General features: G+C 41.0%; 1 protein-coding gene across 2 annotated transcripts in view; it reads right to left on the reverse strand.

Moving 5' to 3' along the window:
* Window positions 1-27,566, reverse strand: part of GLDC (glycine decarboxylase) — a 55,066-nt gene that overhangs the window by 14,987 nt on the left and 12,513 nt on the right. For both annotated transcript variants that reach the window (XM_080372298.1, XM_080372299.1), the window contains 13 exons: window positions 22,662-22,826; window positions 19,772-19,849; window positions 18,922-19,069; window positions 18,466-18,662; window positions 15,891-15,987; window positions 14,783-14,888; window positions 13,562-13,701; window positions 12,759-12,839; window positions 12,098-12,195; window positions 11,505-11,589; window positions 11,377-11,418; window positions 8,278-8,420; window positions 7,270-7,345 (listed from right to left, as the gene is read on the reverse strand). In XM_080372298.1, coding sequence (XP_080228424.1) covers window positions 7,270-7,345; window positions 8,278-8,420; window positions 11,377-11,418; window positions 11,505-11,589; window positions 12,098-12,195; window positions 12,759-12,839; window positions 13,562-13,701; window positions 14,783-14,888; window positions 15,891-15,987; window positions 18,466-18,662; window positions 18,922-19,069; window positions 19,772-19,849; window positions 22,662-22,826 — 1,456 coding nt within the window. The remainder of the gene's footprint in view (window positions 1-7,269; window positions 7,346-8,277; window positions 8,421-11,376; window positions 11,419-11,504; window positions 11,590-12,097; window positions 12,196-12,758; window positions 12,840-13,561; window positions 13,702-14,782; window positions 14,889-15,890; window positions 15,988-18,465; window positions 18,663-18,921; window positions 19,070-19,771; window positions 19,850-22,661; window positions 22,827-27,566) is intronic.

Below are 27,566 nucleotides of genomic sequence, written 5' to 3' on the forward strand. Positions count from 1 at the left end.
CGAAGTTTTTGATGCATTCAAAAAATGTTCCTAAATTTATTTCTAGTAGGGTAAGTGAGAAGGTCACATGGATAAATATTTCATGAAAACACAGGAAATAAATTAAAAAATAGTCAGTTTTCACTGTGGAGAATGGTCATCCTAACAAAAAATTATAAATACCTGTGCTAGTTCCCAAGCATTTCAACTTACTCATAATTGATTTATAATTGAAACATACAGTGAAATGCCAAATACCCTCTTAATACAAAATTGCCCAGGTCACTAAAAGAACTGATTGTGTAGTTCAGAAAAGAACCCACAGTACTGAGTAACAGCATTCCAAACAGAATATGCTGGAGCCAGGCAGATCTAGATTATTACACAAGAAAACAAATCTTAACAATACACAACTGGGTTCATAGTTTTGAACCTATCGCAACTCAAAAGATCTTGCAGTGATTCGGGGGGAAAAAAGGAACTGCAATAAAAACTAGAAAGGAAACAGAAAAAAAAAAGAAACACAGAAGTTCTGAGGATAACCAAAGTTACGAGATCGCTTTTTTCAGATGGATGGACAAGTAACTGGAATACAATTAGGAAGACAGAAATGAGGATGGATAAAGATGTAATAAAAATCTCAGAGTTAACAGATAATATGCCAACTGTGAACAGTTGTGAACAGGGAAGAACTGTTCATCTTTCAAGAATGAGAGGGTACTAGATGAAACTGTAAGATGTCAAGTTCAAAACAATAACAGGAAGCATTGCTTATGAAGAAATAAGATTATGACAATGGGTGATGAAGACACAGAACGTTTTCTCCAAAATACTGTAAATATCAGAAGCTTCCTCATAAGAGGTCAAGTGATCAGATTTATTGTAGAAAAATGCATAAGCAGTGCCTTTGGATTCCTTTGGATCGGGAAGTCCCCAAAGCACAGGTACGTAGAAGCTGGGGCCGTGCGCTGTGAAAGTATTGTTGTATAGTTGTTTTGTCCTTGTACTTCTTGTAAGAGGAGTCTGAGTCTGCTACTGACCACTGTAAGACTGGATGCTGGGACTGACAGACTTTTGGTCTGGGCTAATATCGTGGTTTCAGCTAGGACAGAGTTAATTTTCTTCTTAGTAGCTGTTACAGTGCTGTGTTCTAGATTTAGTATGAGAATAACATTGATAACACACTGGTGGGTTTAATGGTTGCTTAGTGTTGCTTATATTAAATCAAGGACTTTTCAGTTTCTCAGGCCCTGCCAGCAAGAGGGATGGAGGGGCACAAGAAATTGGGAAGGGACACAGCCAGGGCAGGTGACCCAAGCTAGCCAAAGGGATATTCCATACCACAGAACATCACGCTTGGTATACAAACTTGGGGGATTTGGCTGGGGCTGCCGACCGCTGCTCAGGGACTGGCTGGGTATCGGTCAGTGGGTGGTGACCAGCTGTATTGTGCATCACTTGGGGTTTTGGTTTTGGGGTTTTTTTTCCCCTTTGGGTCTTATTCCTCTCCCTTTCTTTCTCCTTTTCATTACAATTATTGTTGTTGTTGTTATTATTATTATTGTATTTTATTTCAATTATGACATTGTTCTTAACTCAACTCATGAGTTTTACGTTTTTGCCCAATTCTCCTCCCCATCCCACTGAGGGGGGGAGTGAATGAGTGGCTGGCTGTGTGGTTCTTAGTTGCCAGTTGGCGTTAAACCACGACAGCTAATCTGTCTGGTTTTATATCACCAACATGCAATCATCTCTCCAAAATGAAACTTGCTACCACTAACTTCTTACATTTACCTATTTCAACCTATTTCACTGCCAATTAAACTTACACCTAAAATGATGAACATAGCCTTTCCTCCAGGCATCACAGATTGTTCAGAAAGCACCTAAAGGAGCACTATTACTTTCAGATTTTTCAGCTATAACTGCTTACCCTTAAATGTAAATAAAGAATTGTCTTTTAAAGAAAATCGGAATTAAAAATTCCATCAAACTTGAGTAAGGTTTGATTCCTCTTTGGAGTTAACTACAGTTGTATCACGTCTCAGGTTTACAAGAACTCTCTTTTGTCAGGTTACAAGGGTATAGCTGAGAAGTGACTCCATAATGTTAAAGTTTCAGGTAGTTAGTATAGAACAGAATACAAACCAAGCCTTTAGGCTCTAGCATTACCAATTGATGATGATCTTCAGTGAATCAAAACTGATTTGCATTATTCATCTACCTTTTTTTGTGGCCCTTGTGAAGCAAGGTTACCTCCATATGTCCTACAGGGATTTATTTCAAATAGTCTGCATGGAAAAAAACTGGATGAACCTAGACTTCTATGAGTAGAGCTACCAAGGCATACCAGAGGCTTGTCTGCTTCTTACGTCAGGAGTGGTCATACTGGGAACCAACAAATGTTATAAGCAGTGTAAGTTTTAGACCATCAGTTCCAGTTCCCTTTGTATTTGAAAACACTGGAGAGGGAGTGTCATACCACCTTGAAAAAGCAAAAAACTGTCATTGCCCATTTTCTTTCAAGGCACAGACATCTGGGCCTACACCCATCTCACTCAAAATCTGAATCATTGTTTCATGTTCATGACTAGCCTGTGTGACAGCTTCAATGGTTAGGTTTGTCCCTTGATCACAAGTCCACCTGTAGGTTTTAGGTCTCTCCCTGAACGTCCTGATGTTTCATGGGCCCACTGAGCTATGAATAATTACACATTCTCAAGTTCCCAGTCCAAATCCACCTGAGTTGCTTCAATTCTAGCAGCCTGGTTTACCTGCTTGTTGTCTTGGTGTTCTTCAGTGGTGCTGCCCTTGGGCTTGTGAGCATCTGTATGACATGCACCTTTACGGTAGTGTTTTCTAGCTGGGCAGCAATGCCTTGCCAGAAGGCAGCAGCCTAGAAGGCTTTACCTCTGCACTGCCCGTTGGTCTGTTTCCAGTGATGCAGCCACCCTCACAGGTCATTTGCCACAATCTATGGCATACAGTACTGGCTGCTTTTCTCATTCAGCTATCTATAGGGCCAGTTTCTGCAATCTGGCTCAACTTGCCGCCTCCTTTGATGGCTTTGACAACTTGTGTAGGACTTTAAACAGCAGCCTTCCACTTCTGATGGTTTCCTACAACACAGGACCCACTGGTAAACACGCCATAGTGCTTTTCACCTTCTGATAACTCATACGGTGGCACTTCTTGTGCATGAGTCACCTCCTTGAGTGATGCTTTGAAATTTATGCCTTCTGATGAGTCTATGAACCCTTCCAGGATTTCCGGGCAGCTGGAGTTCCCCATCCAAGACTGCTGCATGACCAACACTACCCACTTACTCTATGGGTATCCTTTGAACATTCAGAACAGCACAGACAATAGCAGTGCCAAGAGAAGCTATGCTTCTGTACCAACAACTTCTGAGGCAGCTCATTCTCCCTGTACATTGCTAGCATACCTTTTTCAGAGTATGGTGGGCCTTGGATCTTCTGCAGTCCCAGCTCCAAAACCTTAAAGGCTAATCTTGTATTTCTCCAGGTGTTTTCTGTCAGAGGCTCCAGTTGAGGCTGTGCTCCCTGGCTGCAGTGTACATTTCTCACAGCTGATCCTATCTGGATGGGCCAAAGGGCTACCACAAGAACTGTCTCCTCTTTTGATCTGTTCAAAGACCTGTTCCTGTTCAGGGGCCCACTCAAAATAGTTCTCCTTTATGTTCATTCAATAAAAAGGGCTCACATGCTCATGTAGCCTACCATACACATGCTTTCTCCAGTAATCCACAATGCCTATACAAGCCTATCTTCTCTATTTTTTAGCTGGTGCAGATATAGTTATTATCTTATTGACTGCAGCCCAGGGGTGCGACAACATCCATCTGGCTGGTTTAGTCCCAAGAACTGGATCTCTTGTGCAGGTCCTTTGACCTTGCTTTGGTTTTATGGGATAACCAGCCTTTCAAATGATCTGGATTATTCTTTTCCTCTTCTCAAATGCTTCCTCTGCTATGCTGCCCTGTACAAAGATGTCATCCATGTACTGCAGCTGTTCAGGGACTTCATCCCGGTCCAGTGCAGTCTGTATCAACCAAAAGACTGATAGGTATGTAGGGCTGTGCTTCCAGCCCTGAAGCAGTTGGTTCCAAGTGTACTGGATACCCTGCCACATGAAAGCAAACTGTAGCCTGCACTCTGCCAAAGGGATAAAGAAAAATGCTTTGGCAACATCCGTTGAGGCATACTGCTTGGCCACCTTTGACTCCCATTCATACTGGAGTTCTAGCTTGTCTCTATGGTAGCACTCAATGGTGGCACTACTTTGTTCGGTCCACGATAGTCCACTGTTAACCTACATCCTCTGTCAGACTTCTGCACTGGCCTTATGAGACCATTAAAGGGTTATTAAGTCTTCCTTGGCTCTCCAATAGATGAATCAACTTACAGATGGTAACCAGGGAGTCTCAGTTGATGCGATACTGCCACTGGTGCACCATCATGGTAGCAACTGCGTTTCTTTGTCACACAGCAGCCCTACAATAGAGAGGCCAGGCAAGGCAGACAGTTGTTTAACCCTCTTTGGGTCCACTGTGGCTACACTAAAGGTCTACCAGTACCTTCCTGGGTCCTTGAAATCCCCTCTCCTGAGGCAGTCTATGCCAAGGACACATAGAGACTCCAGACCATCACAATACAATGCTTCTGCCATTTGCCTCCTGTTAGCCTTATCTCAGCCTCCAAAATAGACAATGGTTGGCATACCCCTGCCACTCCACAAATCCAGGTGGGTCCTGCCCGCTCCTGCCCTGGTGGCATTATGGTACACTATGAGTGCACTGTCCCTGTTCCTTGTATCCTGTCTCAGGCACACAGGAAGAACCAGATGGTGCCATATAGTGTGCACCTGGGGCTCCCTTTCCCTCTGGCAGGGGAAGGCTGATTCCACAGGGCAGCCCTGACAGCCAAGACACTGCCTGTAGGGATGAGAAGTGGAGGGATTATCTTTGAAACACCCTGGAACTGGCAAAACAGTCTCTCCATAGCTGGTACCTCAAGATGTGGCCAGTCCATCATCACCAGGGAGTTGACATATGACACTGATGCATTTAACACAGACTTCCTCTACACAGTCCATGTGTTCTGGGTGTCATGCAGATTAGTGGGGACCTGTTTGTTGTCCAGGTCAATGGAGACTGCCTCCACCACTGCTAATTCTCTTAGATACTGAACACCTTCCTCAGCAGGGGCTCAACCGCCTCAGTAATTGACAAGATCACCCTTGAGAGCACACCTCACATTCAACAGGAAATACATCCAGAGGCTGCAGATAAGTCAACTCTCTTCTGATTTCTTTGATGATTCCCTGGTCCCTAGTGAAGGATCCCAGCTGCTGGGATTTCCTGTCCTCGATTCCTGACTACCCTTTCCAGCATCCCAACATCTGAGCAAGCAGGTAGCAATATGCTTGCCTGGCTGGCAGCCATAATTCTTCCACATATATTGGAGCTTGCTCAGGGTTAAGGATGGGGTGGTTTCTGCCTTTTGGATGACTTCTCTCACCTCTTCCTTCTGTTTTCTTGCCAAAGGACTGGCTTCCTGATCAGACTCTTCCTCCTCCTCCTCCTCCTTTACTAACTGATGGTACAGCCCTGTTGACGTCCACTGCCAGTGGCTCCTTTTTACTACTGAGGCTATCACTGTGGTTGAGTTTTGGGTCCCTGTCTCAACCATTGTCTATCTCAGCCTTAGAGATAGAGAGCCACTTTGCCCTGCTGCTGTGACATTGCTAGACAGAGGCCCAACAGGCACAGGCCAAGCCCCAGAACAGTGCTAGGAGCTTCTGGGTCTCACTGAGGTAGGCAAGGCACCCTTCCACCAAGTGGTGCACCAATTCAATGGCACTGCATGCCTGTTCAAGTGTAAAATCCCAGGTTACAGGAGGTGGTAACAGCCCTAGGCACTTGCCCAAACCCTTCTACACACCCTGTCACCCAGAGATCAATTGCCTTGGGGCACGTTTCTCTGTCACTTTAACAAGTTGTCTACTCCTACACCAGGACCAAACTAGGTCCCACCCAAGCAATAACAAGCCAACAATGTTAGATAAGAGGATCAAACATCTTACATAAGGATGAACCAAAAACTCAGGAGCCCACACAACAGATTTGGTCACATCAACCCCAGAGGAGAAGAAGGAGGTGTGATCCCTTGTTCTATGTGCCAGGTAGCTCATGCAACACAGGAGGAGCATCACAGCCAGGACTGTATGCCTGGACTGGCATATGGCCATTGCTTTTATAAAAATACATTGATAAGCAGCACAGCAAATAGCAAGAGTGAAAGTAGCCATTAAAACCCCCTAAACTCTAATACACAGTAAAGCAAGCAAGCTCTGTGACCCACAGAGGAGCCTACCAATTAACAGTTTAACATGCTCAGATCAAAACTGTCATTACGGCAAACCCCGCACTGGGTGCTAAAAAGGACTGTGATGGTTCACCTGGCCAATGGCCGAACACCCACAAAGCTGCTAACTCCCTCCTGTCTCCCATGGGACAAGGAGAAAACAGAAGTAAGTTGAGAAGATTCATGGATTCAGAGAATGACCGTTTAATAGGGAAAACAAAAGCTGCATGCGCAAGCAAAGCAAGAAGAGGAATTCATTCACTACTTCCCATGGATAGGTAGATGTCCAGCCCCTTCCTGGAAAGCAGGGCCTCAGCACAGGTAACGGTTGCTTGGGAAGAAAAATGCCATAACCATGACCTTCCACACTCTGTCTTCCTTTCCCTGAGCTTTTATGGCTGAGCATGCCATTACACAGCATATACCATCCCTTTGGATACGGTCAGCTGTCCTGGCTGTGTCTCTCCCAACCTCTTGCCCACTGCCTGCCTACTCCCTGGGAGGCATCAAGGGGCAGGCCAGGGCAGAGTGGAAAAGAAGGCAAGCTTTGACACTGTGCAAGCACTGTTCAGCAATAGCCAAAACATCCCTGTGTTATCAGCATTGCTTTAGCCACAAATCCAAAAGCACAGCGCCATATGGGCTGTCATGGAGAAAGTTAACTCCATCCCAGCCAGACCCAGTACAATCACGCACTGAGGGAGTCCCCTTTCCTTATTCCCACTGTCTGTAAAGTAAAGAAAGATGGTACTTTATCCATGAGGGAAACAGGGAATAATGCAAGCTTGTCACAAATGAAGATACACAACCTAGTTTCTCTCTAGGTGAGTCCCAGCTGCTTAATCAATTCTCCTTTCTCCACTTCCCACCCAAAGCTCTTCCCTATATGAGTATTGACACTTACAGTTCTATGACGTTCTCCTTTTGCATTTAAATAAGCTTTGATTGCAGCCAAACCTGTGTACTCTCCTTGGGCTCCACTGCAAGAGGAACACAGACCCGGTTACACAAGCACACAAACCAGAAAGAGCCAACTGTCTACTGAAACTTCAAAACTGTCCAGCCCTAATCCTTCTCAATCACTTTAGGCAAGTGTCAGCAAATTAAAAGAAGTACATCCCATGGATTAAATCACAAATGAGTAAGCATTAATTAACAGCTCCTGCCTCTTTTATAAACAGTAGATGAAAAAAGTTATGCCATTTTATGTGCCTACACTATAAGGTAGATCTTTTTGGAAACTTGAGTTGATCCCCATTTCTGCACTTAGCAGGGGACTACAGGCTTGACTACGGAGAGGCAAACTAATACTTAAGTGCATAGTAAAGTGTATGCAGTGAAACACAAGACTCTTTCAATGACAACCTAAGTGCAGAATAAGACCTTGCTGCTCATATGGTACCAAAACTACAAACAGATATAAACAGGCTGCAGCAGTTCTCATTCAGCTGTGCTTTATTTATTTCAGAGCATGCAGATCCTAGGCATTCTTCAGTCAAACCTCATACTACTGAGTGCATCAAGTACCAGTTTCAACAACTATATAGTTGCCAGCTCATACAGCTTATTCTTATTTCAGACCTTTAATTCTAGCTCATAGGAGAATATCAGTAACACCACCATTTTAAGCAAGAAACGGTGGAGAAACCAGTGTTTGTAAAGAGGAAAACATGGGAAAAAAGATCAAAAGAATAGAAAGCACCAAATCATTACATTTTTAGAAGAGACAAGAGAAAACAAGATTCTGCAGTTTTGAAAAAAACAAATCTTGTTTTCATAACTTTGCATTCAAGGCTTCTCTTTGTCAAATTCAGAAATTTCTTTCATTTTTGGCTTGCACATTTTCTTTAGAGGTAAGTTTTTGGAATCATGTTAAGGCGATTGTTCAGAATGTTCAGAAAAATTTTCCTACCTGTTTGGTTGGAAAGATATCTTGTCATAGCCAGTAATCTCACACAGGTCTTTCTCTAAATCACTGAAAAGCTGTTGATATCCCTGAGCTTGATCCAGGGGCACAAAAGGGTGGATGTTGGCAAATTCTTTCCATGAAATAGGCTATTAAAAAAAAAAAAAAAAAAAGGGTAAAGTGCTGTAACACAAAATTCTGCAGACAACTCTGTTTTGTTGTTAAGTGCTCAAATAAAAATCGAACATTTCTTGTACAGCAAGACAAGTTCCCAACCTTGTTGTAAGATGCAGCCTGGCGGAACAGAGAGGTTTTGCTGGAATCCAGGAAAAAACAGGAGAGTTTATGACCTTTGGAAGAAGGGGCAGACAACTCAGGAGGACTACAAGGATGTCAAGAGGTTACGCATGGAGAAAATAAGAAAGGCCAAAGCCTCACTAGAACTTAATCTGGCTACTGCCATAAAAAGACAATTAAAAATGCTTCTATAAATACATTAGCAAAAAAAGGAGGGCTAAGGGGAATCTCCATCCTTCATTGATGTGGGAGGGAATATTGCCACAAAGACTGAAGAAAAGGTTGAGGTACTTAATGCTTTCTTTGCCTCAGTTCTTAATAGTAAGACCAGTTGTTCACTGGGTATCCAGGCTCCTGAGCTGGAAGACAGGGATGGGGAGCAGAATGAAGCTCCCATAGTCCAAGGGGAAATGGTCAGCAACCTGCTACACCACTTAAACATGCACAAGTCTATGGGGCCAGACATGGTCCAGCTGAGGGTACTGAGGGAGCTGGCAGAAGTGCTCACCAAACCACTTTCCATCACTTATCAGCAGTCCTGGCTAACTGGAGAGGTCCCACTTGACTGGGGGTTAGCCAATGTCATGCCCATCTAAAAGAAGGGCCAGAAGGAGTCTCCGGGTAACTACAGGCCTGTCAGTCTTGAGTTCTGTACCGGGGAAGGTTATGGAGCAGATCACCTTGAGTGCCATTACACAGCATGTGTGGGACAACCAGGGGACCAGGCCCAGCCAGCATGGGTTTATGAAAGGCAAGTCCTGCTTGATGAACCTGATCTCCTTCTACAGCAAGACGACCTGCCTAGTGGATGAGGGAAAGGCTGTGGGTGTTGTCTCCCTAGACTTAGTAAAGCCCTTGACACCATTTCCCACAGGATTCTCCTGGAGAAGCTGGCTGCTCATGGCTTGGACGGGTGCGCTCTGCGCTGGGTTAAAAGCTGGCTGGATGGCTGAGCCCAAATAAAAAAAAAAAATGGAGTTACATCCAGCTGGTGGCTGGTCACAAGCAGTGTTCCCCAGGGCTCAGTGCTGGGGCCAGTCCTGTTTAATATCTTTATCAACGATCTGGATGAGGGGATCGAGTGCACCCTCAGTAAGTTTGCAGATGACACCAAGTTGGGTTGAAGTGTTGATCTGCTTGATGGTAGGAAGGCTCTGCAGAGGGATCTGGACATGCCGGACCGATGGGCCGAGGCCAGCTGGATGAGGTTCAAGAAGGCTCCGTGCCGGGTCCTGCAGCTGGGTCACACCAGCCCCACACAGCGCTACAGGCTGGGGCAGAGCGGCTGGAAAGGGCCTGGTGGGAAAGGGCCTGGGGGTGCTGGTCGGCAGCCGGCTGGGCATGAGCCAGCAGGGTGCCCAGGTGGCCAAGGAGGCCAGCAGCACCCTGGCTGGTGTCAGGAGCAGTGTGGCCAGCAGGGCAAGGGAAGGGACTGTCCCCCTGCACTGGGCACTGGTGAGGCTGCACCTCGAACCCTGTGTTCAGGTTTGGGCCCCTCACGGCAGGAGGGACGTAGAGGGGCTGCAGCGTGTCCAGGGAAGGGCAAGGGGCTGGGGAAGGGTCTGGAGCACAAGGCTTAATGAGGAGTGGCTTAGAGAACTGGGGCTGTTTAGCCTGGAGAAAAGAAGGCTGAGGGGAGTCCTTGTTTCTCTCTACAACTACCTGAAAGGAGGTTGTGGCGAGGTGGGTATTGGTGGGTGTTGGTCTCTTCTCCCAAATAAAAAACAACAGTACAACAGGAAATGGCTTCAAGTTGCATAGGGGATGTTTAGGTTGGATATTAGGAAAAAATTCTTCACTGAAAAGGTTCTCACGCATTGGAACAGGCTGCCTGAGGAATTTAAAAGGTATTTAAAAGATGTGTAGATGTGGCATCTGGGGACATGGTTTAGTGGTGGACTTGGCAGTGCTAGGTTAGCAGTTGGACTCTGTGATCTTAAAGGTCTTTTTCAACTCTAAACAACTTTATGATTCTATGATTTCCAGGACATTTTTTTAACATTCAGAAGATGCCTAAAAATCCTTAGCTTCTCCTTCTAGGTGACCTATCTTCATGTAAAGCTGTGGGATCACAGGGCAAACAGAGAGGAGTCATGTGGAATAGTACATAAGACTGTTTCACACAGCTTTGTTGCTATCCATTTTAATTAGAAGGGAATAAACAAGACAGAAAAGAGTCAAAGGAGAAGACACAGAGAAGGCAGTGAGAGAAAGGGGACAAAGGAAACCTAGTGAAAGATCAAAGTGAGAAGCCAACAGAGAGAAAGCAGAGGAAGCTCATTTGGAGTTGAAAAATCATTTGGTACCCAAGCAGCCTGTCTAAGGCTCTGCTCCATTTGCTACCAGCTACAAAAATGAAGATATATGGGGACTCCAGCTCATTACCTGTCAAAAAGGCTATCCTAAGAAATAGAAAACTGACAAAGAAGCATGAATTCCCAGTCCCACCTAACTCTTTCTGTATTTCTGAGGATTTGACTGTAAGATGTATAAAGCAGACAGAAGTTAGGTACTAAAGCACCACATCAGAGAACAGGACTGCGATACCTAATTCCAAATTTATTTTTCTTCCTTTTTTTTCCCCCAGAATGGAGTCTTCAAAGTCACTCACTCTCTGGCTGTTGTTGCACTCCTACTGTGTTTTTCAGAACTTTTTCCTAGCGGAAAAACAAGCTGATGGCTTTAGCTACTTCTGAAACTGCCTTCTCAGCTGAAGTACTAGATCAAAATTGGTCTTTACTGCTATATAGTGATGCTGGCTATATAGCTTACTCATGTGGATCTCTAGTAAGTATTTCTGCAACTTACTGTAAGTTCAGCTGAACTATTGAGCTTCATTGTGCAGGACCCCTAAAACAGAAGGACATTTGTCAGTATGTATCAAAATATACAAATACGTATGCAAGAACCTAATTTTTTCTCTTTTTGGTACCTACCAAAGGAATCATGCTGTGAACGAGGGAAATATCTTTGTTTTCTAATCTTTTCATGTACCGCACGATATTTGTCTCAGAGTGATAGCTGGAGAACATAAAATGTGGTGTTAAGGCAAGCGCATTAGCTATACCAGCTGTATATCTGTCCTCTAACATAGGAAAAGCCATTAAAAAAGAACTGAACTGAAGATAATTTTTAATATATACTAAATACTTCTTTCCAAGTTGGTACTTTATGCTTGCTAATAGCAATGTGAATGAAAAATGCCTATTACCATTCGCTCAGAAATGTTCTCAGTAAATATGGAACATAAGGGTTCTAGCAAGTCTGCTGATACTACGCCCTCAAATAACAGCTTGCACAATGTAGCAGATTAATAGAGAAACACATCCCACATGTGACCACGAGTATTGCTTTGCTCACTTAAAATGTGAAATGTATATAAAAATGCTACTAAATAGATCATTTCAGAGTAACAAGGGACTGTATGAATACAGCTCTAACACTGCCTTCAACTTACTCTTGTACTGTTTTCAAAAGGAAATACTTTCAGATTCCATTAAAATATCAGATACACAACAATTTCACAAACCTGTTGAAAACCTGATGTGTCAAGAATTTGGAAGTTCTCTTAAATGGGGTGCTAAGGATGCCTTTGGTTTCCTCGCCCATACCCTCAGCAATTAGCTCCTTTGACATAAAGAAACATGGAGTCAAATACTTTCAGGAAATTTCTTTTTTCACCGTCCAATTTCCATCACAATTAGCTTATACTGCCAGCTTACCTTACAATTTAACCAGCTTTTCAGGTAAAAAAAACCCAACTTTATTAACATACATACCTGTATATATCTAGCATGACAACAGTATTAGATTAAAACTGGGTACAGATGTCTCAGTAGTCCTCATCTTGGAAGTATTGCTGCTAATTACCAATGACATGCAACAAAAATTCCAGAGGGAGAGAAATAATTGACCACCATGTCCTAACCCTCCCAAACAAGTAACAGCCTAAATGCAAGGTATCCAGCCTGACCAAAAGCACTAAGGGTCACAATCAGGAAATGACGTTACTTTGTTACATAAATCGTTGTTATCTCATACTGTGTCCTTCTTTAAGACAGCATCTGAAATTTTCAGTATTTAACAACTGGTCATCATACAGACACCCACTATCCCAAGAGCAGTTTTGCTTTTCACTGAAAATCTGAAGCATTCAGATAATTTAATCTATATATCTATTGTCTACTTACAGCTGAAGATTCACAACCAAAAATCCATAATATGTCATCTAGGTCTTTCTCACTTACAGTTTCATCCAGTGATACTCCAAGCTATGGATAAAAGCAACAGTGATTACTCAAAGGTCTTAATTCCAGAGGCATAGTGTATTGTTCTGGTCAAGAAAAAACATTCCAGAAACATAGAAGGAAAAACAAAAAGAAAAAAATCAACCTACTCAACAATCTGAAAATGTCATTTTATGTGATATATACAGAAATTTATTTTATTTACATAAAATTTCCCAGTTCCTACCTTTCCCCTGCTAAACCATCCAAGTGAGATGGCTCAGAGGCTTCAAGACTTGTGACCTCACTTGTAACTGTTTTCTATTTGATAGGAAAATTGCCCATTTTCTAGACCACCTCCCCCATCCTATTTTACAGAACATATCAGACTTTGCCAAAAGTCCTTAGTGCCTACTAAAATGTGGTTTAGATATCACTGTCTTTAAACACTCCCACAGGACCTGTGGAGGTCACCTTGCATTTCCTCATTAAGTTTCAGAGTCTCTCCACTCTAGTCTTTGGTGGCATATTTAACATGAAACAATCAGATAATATTTTTAAATAGGCATAAAATGAAAACACAATTATTTCTGGAAGTTCAGTACATCACTTCTGTCTTTATATTATCTTCATAAATGACTTATATAGCTGAGAAAATTGCAAGAAGTCTCCAAATAATTTTGTTCTGTTTAGCATATGTAATGAAGAGAAGCAATGCAGAAAATGTCATGCTAGAAAATTTCTGAAAGGTTTAGGGAGGTGCTTACTCTGCCATCATTATAAATCCGAAAATTTATCTTTCTAAGAGCTGCCCTGTCCAGAACTTCTTTGACTGAGCATCCACAGGTGATCACCAAAGTATCAAAGAATAGATCATGATGTAGTTTATGACCAGCTCGCCTGAGACCTATAAAAATAGGAATTTAATTATATTAGCTACATACTGTTATTGCTTGCTTACACAGTGCTTGCATAACAACACCATCAATCTCATCAGTAAATGCTTTTACATAATAAAGCAAAATATTCCCCTTGTGTACAGAGCAGCAAAATCACCAGCATTATAGTGAAATGTCACTGCACATGAAATGCACCTAAATATAAATAAATATACATTAAATATAAATAATGCAGATTGAGTCTAGGGAAAATCCTTCTGATATATCAAATTTGAAATATATACAGTAGCAGAAGTGGTATATAAATGCAGTAAGGACAAAATCACAAGAATGGGAAGAAAAAAATTGATTATATAAATGGACATTAACCATCATGGAACTTGCCATAACAAACAAACAAAGTTTATTCTTAGTGCTTTCCACACCAACAAAAGGATTTCCAGCTAAGCTGGCAAATAAGGCATGGATAATTGTGGCAATCTTTCTTCAGTTCCTAGTATTCCAGTTCTGCATAGCTCCTTCCGTCAGCAATGACAGTCATACCAGTGAAAAAAACCTGCAGACCACATTGTCCAGCTGCAGTCATTATTTTCTCCTACAGATTCTGTGCTTTCAGTCAGCTATTAAGCTTTGGAATTTCAGTGTTCACAGAAGGTAACATACTCCATCCAACTTAACTGAAATGTTCCTAGTTCTTTAGTCTCATTTATTACTTATTTTTTGCTATGTTATTACTACTCTATGCAGACTTCTGTGTGCAAACTAGGATGGTCCAATAAGTGAAGAAAAGAGCTTGCAGCTGGAAAACAACATTTGAATCTTACCATATAGAGACTCGCTGTTTGACTTCTGTTAAGTTTCTGAAGCGAAAAGAAGCAATGCTTGCAAGCTCACATCACATAGATATCTAATTCTTACATGTCATCAGAAGTACACAAAAACATTAACTATTTATGTTGTATTAAAATGTTCTCTCTGGAGTTGAGAGAACACATATAAGCTGGCAAAAAAAAAAAACCATAAAGGAGATATATTACTCTAGAATGTGTAAGGATTTAAGAACAGTTTCTGCAAACATTAAATGCTCACCTTCAGCCAAGATTAGAGTAGCATTATGTACCCGTCTTGCAATATGCCTTAATCCATCAGATCCATGATATACACCAAACATGGCTGCCATGTTAGCCAGAAGAGCCTAGGATCCAAACACAGTTTAGAACATGATTATTATTATTATCATCATCATCATCAAAGATTGTTGCATGTTAGTTTAGTGGAAAGCTTCTTCAGCACCATGGACAACCACGTACCCTCAGCTGATGTTATAATTACATGTTGTCTACAAAACAAAAGGTAAGAAAGGCAAAATACTTTTATGAAGCTGTAAGCACTGATTATGAATTCAATGTCCTTTGAAATGTAACCATGTCAGCAATTAACATGAACTTAAATTCAACTACCACAACAAAGAGGTTTGAAGACTCCCGAGTAAAGCTAGTCTCATAGGAAACTAATTGTTTACAATTGGTACAAAATATTTCTGGAATATCTCATTAATATCTTAATCTTAATATATTGTGCCCAAATCTGGCACAACATTAAGAACATGAGCAAAGCATTGATAGGAGCAGAAAATATTATGAACTTGTCTGGCTGAGGCATGCTGAAGATAACTATTTTGGATGATTACTCACTTAATCATGATATTTTCCTGCAAAGATAGCTCTTTGCCAATGTAATATTTTTGCATCAAATTGTGTAGACAAAAATACAACTTCTGACAACTTGAACAAGTATTTTTAGAATTTAAAAATGGATTGTTTTTTCTTGACTGGGCAATTTCAGATCATTAGAATTCCCTTTTGTTTTATTAAAAATTCTGTCTCATTCATAACAAACAGCACTATTCAGTGGCGATCACCCTACAAGACAGAGGGACTCAGGACACTGCACAAATTCAAGGCTAAAGTCTTTAGTAAAGAAAAGAGATACCAGTACACTCTTTTCAAGCAGGTTTCCATTTTTCAAAGGGCTCAAAACAAATGCACAAGTACCAAAATATTTTGATGCTCTTCATTTTTCTAATAAAAACTCTCAGAAGTAAAACTAACTCAAATACTCCTGTGATGTTAAGACTATAATCTTATGATATAATATGTTCCATTCTGTTGCTGAAAATAAAGCATGAACAAGTTACCTGTGCTGTGCAAATGTTGCTGGTAGCTTTATCCCTCCTGATATGCTGCTCTCGTGTTTGCAACGCGAGTCGGTACACTTCCTTTCCATTTGCATCTCTAGGTCACAAGTGAAAATGTTGCTTCTGTTACTTTAAAATTACAGTAATTTAAGACATAGGGCTCTGCGCATGCTAACCTAAATCTAGTTATCTATCCTGAGAGACAGAAAGGTTCTGTACAGAATAAGGCATAAGCCAGGACAGCTGGGATATAAAACAGAGAGTGAGACTAAAGACTCTATATTTCTATTTACATCATGGCTGGCAAATGTGTTCAGTCAGGTAGAGCACAGTGTTCTTTAAGCATAGTACAGCAAAATTGGTATTTGCCTTAAAATGCCACAGATTATTGCAATTGTTTTCACTGAGTACTCATCCAGAACTTAATGTGAACAATGAGAAGACAGCATCCTTTCTAATTATGTCAATTAACAGCATGTTGAATTTGTATATAAAAATAACCCAACAAAGTTGTATGAGATAAGTGAAAGGGCTCTGGCCAATCCATCCTTTAAGTGTCCTTTTGTGGAGTTCCCAACATGTTAAAAATGGACCGTTAAGAGCCAATCTAATGTCCTTTAGAACTATGAAAACTTTCAGAACCGCCACAAAAAGAAATGGACGAACTATGTACACATATATATATATATATATATATATACACCTGCATGTATGTGGAGGTTTGAATAACTACACTACTTCCTCAAGTACTTGCACACCAGTTATATGACATCTAAGTAATTTTTACTGTACAGCTCAGTTTATCATCAGTCCACACAGAGGGACCTCGACAGGCTGGAGCAATGGGCTGACAGGAACCTCATGAAGCTCAGCAAGGGGAAGTGCAAAGTCCTGCGCCTGAGGAAGAACCCCGGGCATATGGGGTACGTGCTGGGGGCCGGCAGGCTGGAAAGAAGCTTTGCAGAGAAGGCCTTTGGGGGTCCTGGGGGACACCAAGTTGAACATGAGCTGGCAGTGTGCTCTAGTAACAACAAAGAAGGCAAACGGTACCCTGGGCTGTGTTAAGCAAAGCTTCTCCAACGAGCTAAGGGAGGTGATCCCTGCCCTCTCCTTGCCCTGGTGAGGCCACACTTGGAGCTCTGTGTCCGGTTCTGGGCTCCACAGTATAAGAGAAACAAGGACCTACTGGAGAGAGTCCAATGAAGGGCCACAAACATACTGAAGGGACTGGAACACCTGTCCTGTGAGGTAAAGCTGAGAGAGCTGGGACAGTTCAGCCTGGAGAAGAGAAGGCTCAGGGAAAACACAGTATATATATAAATACCTGAAGGGAGGGTGCAAAGAGGATGGAGCCAGGCTTTTATCACCAGTGCCCAATGACAGGACAAGAGGCAACAGGTGCAGACTGAAAACACAGGAGGTTCCTCCTGAATATGTGGAAACACTTTTTCACTGTGAGGGTGACTGCGCACTAGTACAGGTTGCCCAGAGAGACTGTGGAGTCTCCTTCCTTGGAGATCTTCAGGAGACATCTGGACACAGTCCTGGGTTCTAGGTCACCCTGCCTGAGCTGCGGGCTTGGACAGAATGACCTCCGGAGATCCCTTCCAAACTCAATCATTCTGTGATTCTGTGATCAAAAACTTAAAAAATTCCACAGCAGAAAGCTGCATTTTCTTTTCCAACTTTCTTAAGATGCAGAAAGATGAAAGTAAATTAAAAATATTAATTTAGGGGTAGTCACAGAGTAGCAGTAGCATGACCACAATAAATGCAATTACTGCTCTTTTCTAAAAGACTGTAACAGACTTCAGACCAAAATCTGAATTGGGGAACAGATTTTAGAATTATGAGTAAAGCCTAAAGATACGTTTAGGATAAGCAAGATGACTGAAAAATATATTTGAAGGAGTATTACTACACAAATTAAATACTTCCAAGCTTATTTATAACTGTTAATGTCATTAGTTATTTTGGTTACTCAAGTACTTCTGACTAGCTTCTGTGCCAAAGGTATGCAGTCTTTCCAGTGACAATTACTTTGCATTTCTACTACTCCCAGTTAGACTTCTTAACAAAATTCAAAACATGTCACCCATAACAAGGATTAAAGCTAAGTTTTTGCACACTATTTCTCTGCTTTGTTTAAGCTTGATTACAGTGTGAACTAGGTCAAGTCCCTTCTTGATTATCTGACAGGTTCATTGAATTTTCTTCTTCCCGTTTATGTTTTTAATGACTGGATGTCAGACAAAAAGGTACAACAGTACAGAGTAAGCAGAGTAAGTTAGTTTGCAAAGCCTCATGCCATCACAATTAACCCTTTCTGCTGTTTCAGTTATCTTTTCATCCCACATTGCATCAAGCACTACAGGCAGTTCACAGCTTCATTCCGTATGCGTGCAGTATTTTAAGCTTGCTCCCTAAAAATTGAAGGCTGCTTTTTTTCTCCAAGTTTTCAAGGTGTTCAGTACAACACCATGGTCACCTGTTATTCATAAAGTCTGCACAAGACGGTCATGATGTGTTTTATTTCAATTTCCCTGAAGAAACTAAGGGGGAAGAGAGCCTTTACCTTGTAACGCCCACCATTCTGCCTGGCATCATTCTCACTAGATTTTCCTTGACAGCAAAGAATGCTGCATGGGGTCCCCCGTAGCAAAGCGGAACGCCAAATCTCTGGGAGTTACCAAGGACAACATCTACCCCAAACTCTCCAGGAGGCTTCAGAATACAGAGAGCCAGAAGATCAGTAGCGCAGCAGGCGAGAGCCTAGGAACAGAAGTGCACAGAGCAATCAGCCTCTTTTCTGAAGGAATGGTGTTAGCATGGGATCAAAGTTTGAAGAAGGTACAGCTTCAAACAGTTCTATATTGCTTGCACAGAGCTGAGGCGCAACAGTTGTAATGGTTATCAATTGCATGGAGATGAAGAGTAATACTTCAGATGGAGTCTCATGTAACAGTTTTTGTGAATGTGGCTGTTTGATGCATCAGATTGAAATCTGTCAGACCAATAAAATTTACTTTACCCCGTTCTGATGAGCTCTTTCAACAAGTTCAGAGAAGTCTTCCACCTTCCCTTCAGTGTCCGGATACTGAAATAATACTCCACTGACATCCTTTCCACTGAAATCCATCTCATGGGGTAATCTGAGCTCCGTAATAACACCAGTATAACTGGAAAACAAAAACATGCAGAAGACAACATATTCAAACCAATTCTTGCCTTGGAGTGATGCTTAATACGACGTTTTCATTGACATATATATGTATCTTTTCTTTAACATCCAGAGAGGTGAGCCTGATTTGCAGTGCTAAACGTTAGGAAAGATTTGTGTCATTGTATATAGTGCTAAAGAATATCTGCACTTTCTATCATCACCAGAAATGTGGATGAAAGCAGAGCAGGGGATGCATAAACTACCTGATATCGAGATTTTGCTGTTTTACCATGTTCAACTTCGAGAACCAAGTCATATTTTTAGAAGATGGTTACTTTAAACTCTAAAGTAAATGAATTTAGCTTTCATTAAAAGGTGTTTTCCTGTCAAGGGTAATTAACTTCCTAGTTAAAAAAAAAAGACCAGACTGAATTCAATATTTAAATGTACATATCTGTGCAAGCAACTTAAGAAGAAAATTAAATATTTTCTTTTTATCAGGTATTTAGTCTCTTTTTAAACATCTTCAGTTACTCTGCAGTTGTTTTTGAATGGAAAAGCAAAAGAAACACCAATCATTAACAGATTTCTACTTCTATTTTGCAAAGAAGGCATAACCCTATATTCCAGAAATGTTAGGTACATGATGAAGAGGCACAGATGAAAAATGATTCAATGTAAGTGAAAAGATATGGTAAAAAATGGAGAAGAACATTACTTTGCTCTAGTTTGAACCACTGCTATAGTCTGAGGGTGGCATCGAGCATCTACATAGAACTTCCTTCTTTTGTTGTGCCTGTAAAAAAGAAAACAAAAACCAGAAGGCTTAGATATCAAGAATATTGTTTTCCATGGAAATAAAATTAATTGGTTTTCTAAGTGTGAGTCTTCTTAACTTAAAAGGCAGTTGTAAATATTGGTTATTATAACCAAATTATGTGTAAGATTGAATGAAGGTTCTGGTCCATTTAAAATAAGAAAGTTAAAATCAGACATTTAATGGGATTCGTATGTGACAAAAATTAAAACAGACTATGAAACAGAGCAAGGAGTCTACTTAAGAATTTGCAGGAAATGCCTCCATACACACATATTCTTTTAAAGGAATACAACTGTAGTCTTTTATATAGATTTTCAGTATTGCTGTAGATAACCAAATATGAGCCATCAAAGTAATAAAATAAAGACTAAAAAAATTGCCTTGTTTTCTATGGTAAACATGATTTTATGTCCAACTGATGCTTTGAACAACTGAATAGTTACAACATAACTCTGCTGTGTAATCTTCCTGATACACAGTCCTACAGCAACCTTCAAACATCTCTCAGTTTTCATTTGATTTGCAGATCCCTTTCAAATGCCCCTACAATACAGATACATGAAAGTAAATTTGGAATCACCAGTAAGTTTCACTTTTAGCAGCTTAGGCTGATGTACTTCACTGGTTTTTAAAGCTCCTTTTAACCACTAGTGGGGAAAAAACAATTCACATCTTCAGTGTTCATGGACACAAGAGATTCAGGACACAGAATATTAGGTTATGCAATAAAGCTCCTCCGCACCCCCACGGAGAGGCAATGGCGGGTGGGCGAGCCCAAATAACTTGTGGTCCCTGATGCTCACAAGGCCCGTCACAGGAGGTACCAGCCCATCAGAAAGCCATCTCCACAAGCACAGAGGAGCACAGAGGCCTCAAGGCAGGTGGGAACTCTAATTAATTCATGCAAACACACTATCTGAGCACCCCCCAGGGAGGGAAACATTATGGGATGCAGGGGAATAGCATTAGGGGATTTCAAGGGCTTATTATGGATATTTAGGGGGAAAGGGATACAGCTAAGTGATTCTGGAAGAAACAAGTGTAAGAAAATAGAAGGGTAAGGGGGTAAACAGAGCCAGCCATATATGTACACAGCTGCTGGATGATGTGCTTCCATCCCACTAGTGCAGTCTGTCCTCTGGTCTTGTTAATCCTTTCTGATTCCTTCCATGGCTGAAGGGACTTTGTATTCCAGGAGTGGGAGTGGATGTATATGGCTGCCTGGGTGCCAGGAACTGGATGTAGACCACAGAGGATCCACATGTCCATTATGCAACAACTGGAGTGACCAGGGTAAGTGGATTTCAGTGCCAGCAATTGGAGCAGTGCCTCAGCCATAGGGGCCCATGTGTCTGTGGTGGTAGCAGCTGGAGCAGGTGTGTGTCTGGATGCCAGCAGCTGGGCTGGTACCACAGTCAGGGCAACCAGCCTCTCTCCAGTAGGTCCTTGTTTCTCTTGTACTGTGGAGCCCAGAACCGGACACAGAGCTCCAAGTGTGGCCTCACCAGGGCAAGGAGAGGGCAGGGATCACCTCCCTTAGCTCGTTGGAGAAGCTTTGCTTAACACAGCCCAGGGTACCGTTTGCCTTCTTTGTTGTTACTAGAGCACACTGCCAGCTCATGTTCAACTTGGTGTCCCCCAGGACCCCCAAAGGCCTTCTCTGCAAAGCTGCTTTCCAGCCTGCCGGCCCCCAGCACGTACCCCATATGCCCGGGGTTCTTCCTCAGGCGCAGGACTTTGCGCTTCCCCTTGCTGAGCTTCATGAGGTTCCTGTCAGCCCATTGCTCCAGCCTGTCGAGGTCCCTCTGCATGTCAGCACAACCCTCCGGTGTATCGGCTGGTCCCCCTAGTTTTCTGTCATCGGTAAGCTTGCTGAGGATACACTCTGCCCCATCATCCATATCATTAATAGGAGCCAGTGTTGCCTTGGGTTATGCCATTAATAAGTGGCATCCCACTAGACTTCATGTCACAGACCACAACCCTCCGGGCCCAGCCATTCAGCCATTTTCAACCCACCTCATTCAGCCCACACTTTTTCAGCTTCTGTGTGATGATTTAAGGGAGACTCTCAAGGGCAACAATACCCACTGCTCCTCCTTCATCTACCCAAGCCTTTAGTTTACATCTAACTGTATAAAGTTATCAGGTTGGTCAAGCATGACTTCCCCTGTGTGAATCCATGCTGGTCACTTCTGATCACCTTCTTGTCCTTCACATGCCTGGAAATGGTTTCCAGGACTAGCAGTTGGTTCCATCACCTTTCAGGGATCAAGGTGAAGCTAACCAGCTAGTAGTTCCCTGCATCCTTACTCCTGCCCTTCCTGAAGACAGGAGTGATATTTGCTTTTCTCCAGTGCTGAGGCACCTCTCTCAGTTGCCATGATTGTTCAGAGACTACCAAGGGTGGCCTTGCAATGACATCAGACAGCTCCCTCAGCACTCATAGATGCGTCACATCAGGGCCGATGACTAAGTTTGTTTAACTATTCTCTAACCTGACCCTCCTTCACCAAGGGTAAGTCTTTCTTGCTCTAGACTGTCCTCTGCTCTCTAGGTCCTTAGGTTTGTTAAGGGCATAGATGTCTGAGTTAACATTCACATCAACACTGGGAACTTCTCTGGGGGCTTAACAACATGGGCTATAGCTGGTCTGTGATCTGCTCGCAGTGAAAAGACCCCACTCAACTGCAACCCACTCACCTAACCATACCTACACAGTAAAGACACCCTTGAAACTCTAAAATTCCTTTCTGCTGTGATTTAACCATACATTTAAACACAGTACCTGTGACATAATTGCATGGCTTCTGCAGCAGCTGTCCCCTCATCCAGCAACGATGCGTTAGCCACATCCATTCCTGTGATATCGCACACCATAGTCTGGTAATTTAGCAGGCTCTCCAGCCTTCCCTGGGAGACCTCAGGCTGGTAAGGAGTATACTGGGTAACCCTGTAAGAAATTAATTCTGAGTTTGTGTCTAAGAAAATAAATGTGTAACAGAATTATGCCAATACGTAACTAAACTATGTCGTAGGAAAAATAAATTGTAAAGCATAATTCACTAGAATGAAAGTTTGTTAGAAAACAGTTATTTTTAGATAGCTGTGATTTATTACTGTCCTGAAAGCCTGAAAGTATTTTCTTTTCTGGTGTTGACTTGGCTTTTTACAGGACAATTCTATTTCTCCATTTTGAAAAGAGAAATTACTTCTAAAACAGAGGTGTGAGTGCATCTAGGGGAAGTAGGTGCTGTGTGGGAGAATTTAATCAAGTCACAGTATCTAAACCATACTGCTTAGTTCAGCCATGTCTAAGTATTGCCATTATCTTTGAATCCTTTTCTTGCAAATCTTCTGCTCTCCTATGGGAGGAAAGGCACTTGGCATTTCACAGGATCAAGCTCAGCAATATGCAGCTCCTTCATATATATATATATATATATATCTATCCTTCCATATATGTTATTGAAAGGAAAGGAGACTGATGGGAGTTCTATCTGTTGTCATTTGGAGAACAAAACAGCAGAGGCTATGGGAGTAATTCCTCAGAAAAGGCAACAATGTAAGTGAAACACTCCATTATACAGTCATGAAAAACAAAGCAGCACAGGTCCTGGGATGAAAGGCAAGAATAAAGACCAGATTGTCTTCTTATGGCTGGAAATTTGGGTACTGGATTCCACAGTGGTTCAGGACAGACTTTATGCCAGTTTGAATCCAGAGTAGTGGCCAAGAAACAAGTGATAAGTGGGAATCTTTGTGGCCTCTTTTTTCTGGTAGTGGAAGAAAACAACAGTTTGTTTCCTGAACGGGTGGTAGAAAGCCCCAGACTTTTGAAAAATGCTTATGGGTGAAGGTATAGCCTTTATAAAGAGAGACTGAAGTATGTGAAAGCTCCAGTCATCTAAAGTCAACAGAAGGCAAGCTACAAAGATTTTTAAAGAACAATCTGCAGTATACAGGAAGATGAGAGGAGCAATAAAACAGTAATGCAAGACAGAAGGTAGGAAAAAAGTCGTGAAGAAGAGAACGGAAGAGCTAGAAAGAAGTATATACTCAATAAGTGAACTCAAAGTGTAATATATGATGCTAATGTATTTACCGTCTATTTAAATGATGTATCTGCTCAAACATTTCACATATACTATTCAGTGACAGAAAAGCAATAGATATATATCAAATCAGATAAATATTGATAATTTTACCAAACACCGAGGTTTTTTAACTGCTTCTTAGCCAAGTCTAACACTAAATTGCTTATGAACATATACATATACATACACATGCATAGTTCATAAGTGAGAACATGTCCTGGGCTGTATGCAACATTGCTCATCTCAGGAGTAATTTTTCTCCATGGCTACTAAACCCAGTTTTCAGTTTGTCAAGTAAACCTTCTGTCTGGGAGTATAAAGATTTGTATCCTGAATGGTCGTCCTGCCCACTCAGTTCTCACCAATAAAAAGAGTCATTCCCAACTCCTTTGCATGAACAGTAAGTTTTCTTGCTTAATAAAAGAAACTCTTCTGTACTTGAAGTTAACAATCTTATTTCTCATTTTATTTCAGCTAAAGGTCTTTTTTTGCATTATAACTTGAAGGAGGAACAAAAAGTAGACCAGTAAGAATTAAAGCATTAAGATTAACTGAAATACATTAGAGAAATATTACTCAGTGCAAGAGAAGAAAAATAAAACGAAGAATCATTGGTTAGAGCTTGCCAGAATAGTAAGTTAACAGAACCGAGACTGTAATTAAAGTTGAGTATACTGGCTTTATTGTTCATTTCAACAAAAACATTGTTTCATTAAAGCACTGCTAATTAGGGACTAACACAAAACAAGAAAGGTAGAGAAGTAATACTCCACATTCAACTTTGCTGCAGATTTTGCCAAAGGACATTAAAGATTTAGCTGTTCATGTGGTCTTCTCTATTTTGTTTTCAAAGACAAAGCGTCTTTCTTGAGATGTGAGTAATGCTCACAACTCCCTACTTGATGGGAACCCCTTTTCCTAAGATTTTATCTTCTATAATTAGAAATAGACCTTGCAATGAATGCTTCAAAGCAGACAACTCAAATCAGCTACCCAGAAGTATTTCTACTCAGTTTACACTCAAATTATTTTTAAATGAAGTTTTAATATTGAGTAAAATAAATAAATAAATTATGCTTAAACTTCCACTAAGTAGCTGCTAATTTGATAGTTGCCTTGAATAACCTCAATGCTACTCCACATAGCTGGGATAGTATGCTATACTGCAGAACAGAATTAATGACGCTTTGTGATTCTGTGTTGCTATTGAGTGGTAAAAGCAGTTGAAGCAAAATCAACTGATTTTGGAAAAGATGAAAAAAATTCAACCAAAAAATCTTTAATTCCATTATCACCACAAATTAAAGTTTACAGTTTAACAGATGTACATGTGAAGACACCTTTTATAACATAAAAATGTTTAATTAAACACTTTTTTTGGGGGTGGGGGAGGTCGTTTGGCACTGTCTAAGCATTTAGTCTTTTAATACAATAATTCTACTTCTGCACAATTTCTTCAAATAAAATATCTGGCTTTAATCTGCTTTAAACTCTGACTTCTGCTGAATCTATACTACACGTTATGTGACTTTTTAAAGTCACTCAGCAGACTCTTTAAACTCTTTAAAAGTAAAAGTAATTTTAAAAGAAAACTTCTACATAAATCAAATTTCTAAAAAGCACTCTAAACCATCTCTCATTCAAAACCCCCCCTCTTCTGCTTAGGTTTGTCCAAATGGCTATTCTGCACATAATTAAAGTCCAGTACCAATGACTAAAATGAATAGGAAGAACTACCAACGTGGCAAGGAAAACAACTACAAATTGCCTCTTGTTCAATCAAACTGGAGGAAAATACGATCTCCAGTCAGCATATGTTCTGACCAAAAGTACTTCTGCAGTACTTCTACTCCCAAGCTAATTCAGCCAGACAGTCATGATACGAAAGAAACCCCTTCCATGAGAAGTTTGTGGCATGTTTCTTGAGCCAGTACCTGACCTTCGGGAGTTTGGTTGTAAGTGGCATAACTCTTTGCTTCAGTTCAGTGCTTCACTTTTTGCCTCTCTCTGCTCTCAAAAATACTTGTATGTATATTGACTGCCGATGAAGGTTTTAAGAGAAAATCTGGCATCAAAGGAAGAAGTATGTAGGAAGCATGCTTTCAGCCAACAGCTAGGCCACTCATCAGAAGACCTGGCTAATGAAAGAGCAGAAACTTTTGTGCTTGGAAGTTGGGTTTGTTCTAGGTTTAGGAACAATCAGACTACATATTAACTGCAAGATTAACAGTTATATCTTCTTCATACTAAAGTTAGCTCTTGCTTGCACAGAATGATTCAGAAAACTCCATTATCAAGCAATATTCAATGAGCTAGTTCTTGGTTACTCTTTGTAGGTATAGTCAATAAGGTCTAATTCCTAAGCCTAATTTATCTCTTAATATACAGTAAGTTCTAGCAAAACAATTCTCCATACATTTTCCTTAGTGATTTTTTCTGTACTTTGACTGAATGTCTGGGAAGTTAATGTACTCATAATCTATGTAATACTTTCACCTTGTTACAAATTATGTTCTTGCAGTTTTAAACATCTGCAAGACTAATCTCATGCAATGGCAGAGCTAGAATTGATTTGGATTTCCAGTTATATAGAGTATCCTTTTTGAGATCTGACAATTAGTAAGATGAAAAGAACTTAAAGTAAGGACACACCACTAGCAGAATTTAAAGCAACATGCATGACCCACAGAAAAAAGATAATTCATACATCTGACAGCAGTTATTCATTTACGTTCATGGCAGGGCACAGAATTAATCTGGTATGCTACTAGGGAAAGAGCTTAGCACAATGGGTGTAAAAAAATTTAATTAGTATCTTAATGTAGGGTACAGCAGTATAAGGACTATGCATCCGCACCGGCGGTCAGAATGACAACTGTTCTGCCTGCATTTTAGAGTTGAGGTGTTCTAAGGATAAAGTAAGATACATATTAGCATGGCATTTCTTCGGAAAAAACAGGCTACTATTTTTGCTAATATCAACTGATAAGTGATGGAAAATACTTCTAAGACTTCCACCCCATGTTAGTCACAGGTAGCTAGGATCAAGCAAGTCAGTAACCAGGATCAAAAGGAAATAAAGTATCAAATATAAGGGATACTTTTCTTCTGCCTTCTGCTACTAAGTCAAATACCTCACATAGGGGACTGGAATTTTAACTGCGACACTTCAGGTCCACAACAGAAATTTCTCTGCTTTTTCTCTAACTTTCAATGAAAGTGTTCTTTGGATAAAAAGTTATCTGAAAAACATCTACCCCAAGTGTTTTGAAATAACTTCTTCCATGAATACAGAAGTAGTTAAAATGGGATTCATGCTTAAAAGAAAAGGACACCTATGCTTTTCTAAAGCTACAGGTACAAGAAATTCCTGAATGCTGACTTCCCAGGCATTTATAAGTGCAGTTTTGATCAGACAGTTTTATCTCATAGCAATTAAGTTATTAAGCTTTCATTGTGAAGAGAAATATTATAGACCATTGTCCAAATGCCTCAAAAATTTCCGAAACTCCAACAGTGTTGAGTACTTTCTTAACAGAATCTGAGATTTGGAAAGACTTCAGTGGCAATCTTCTAAGGAATGCAGTGTAGGTCAG

Source organism: Falco punctatus, assembly GCF_963210335.1.
Source record: "Falco punctatus genome assembly, chromosome: Z".
NCBI classification, from domain to species: domain Eukaryota; kingdom Metazoa; phylum Chordata; class Aves; order Falconiformes; family Falconidae; genus Falco; species Falco punctatus.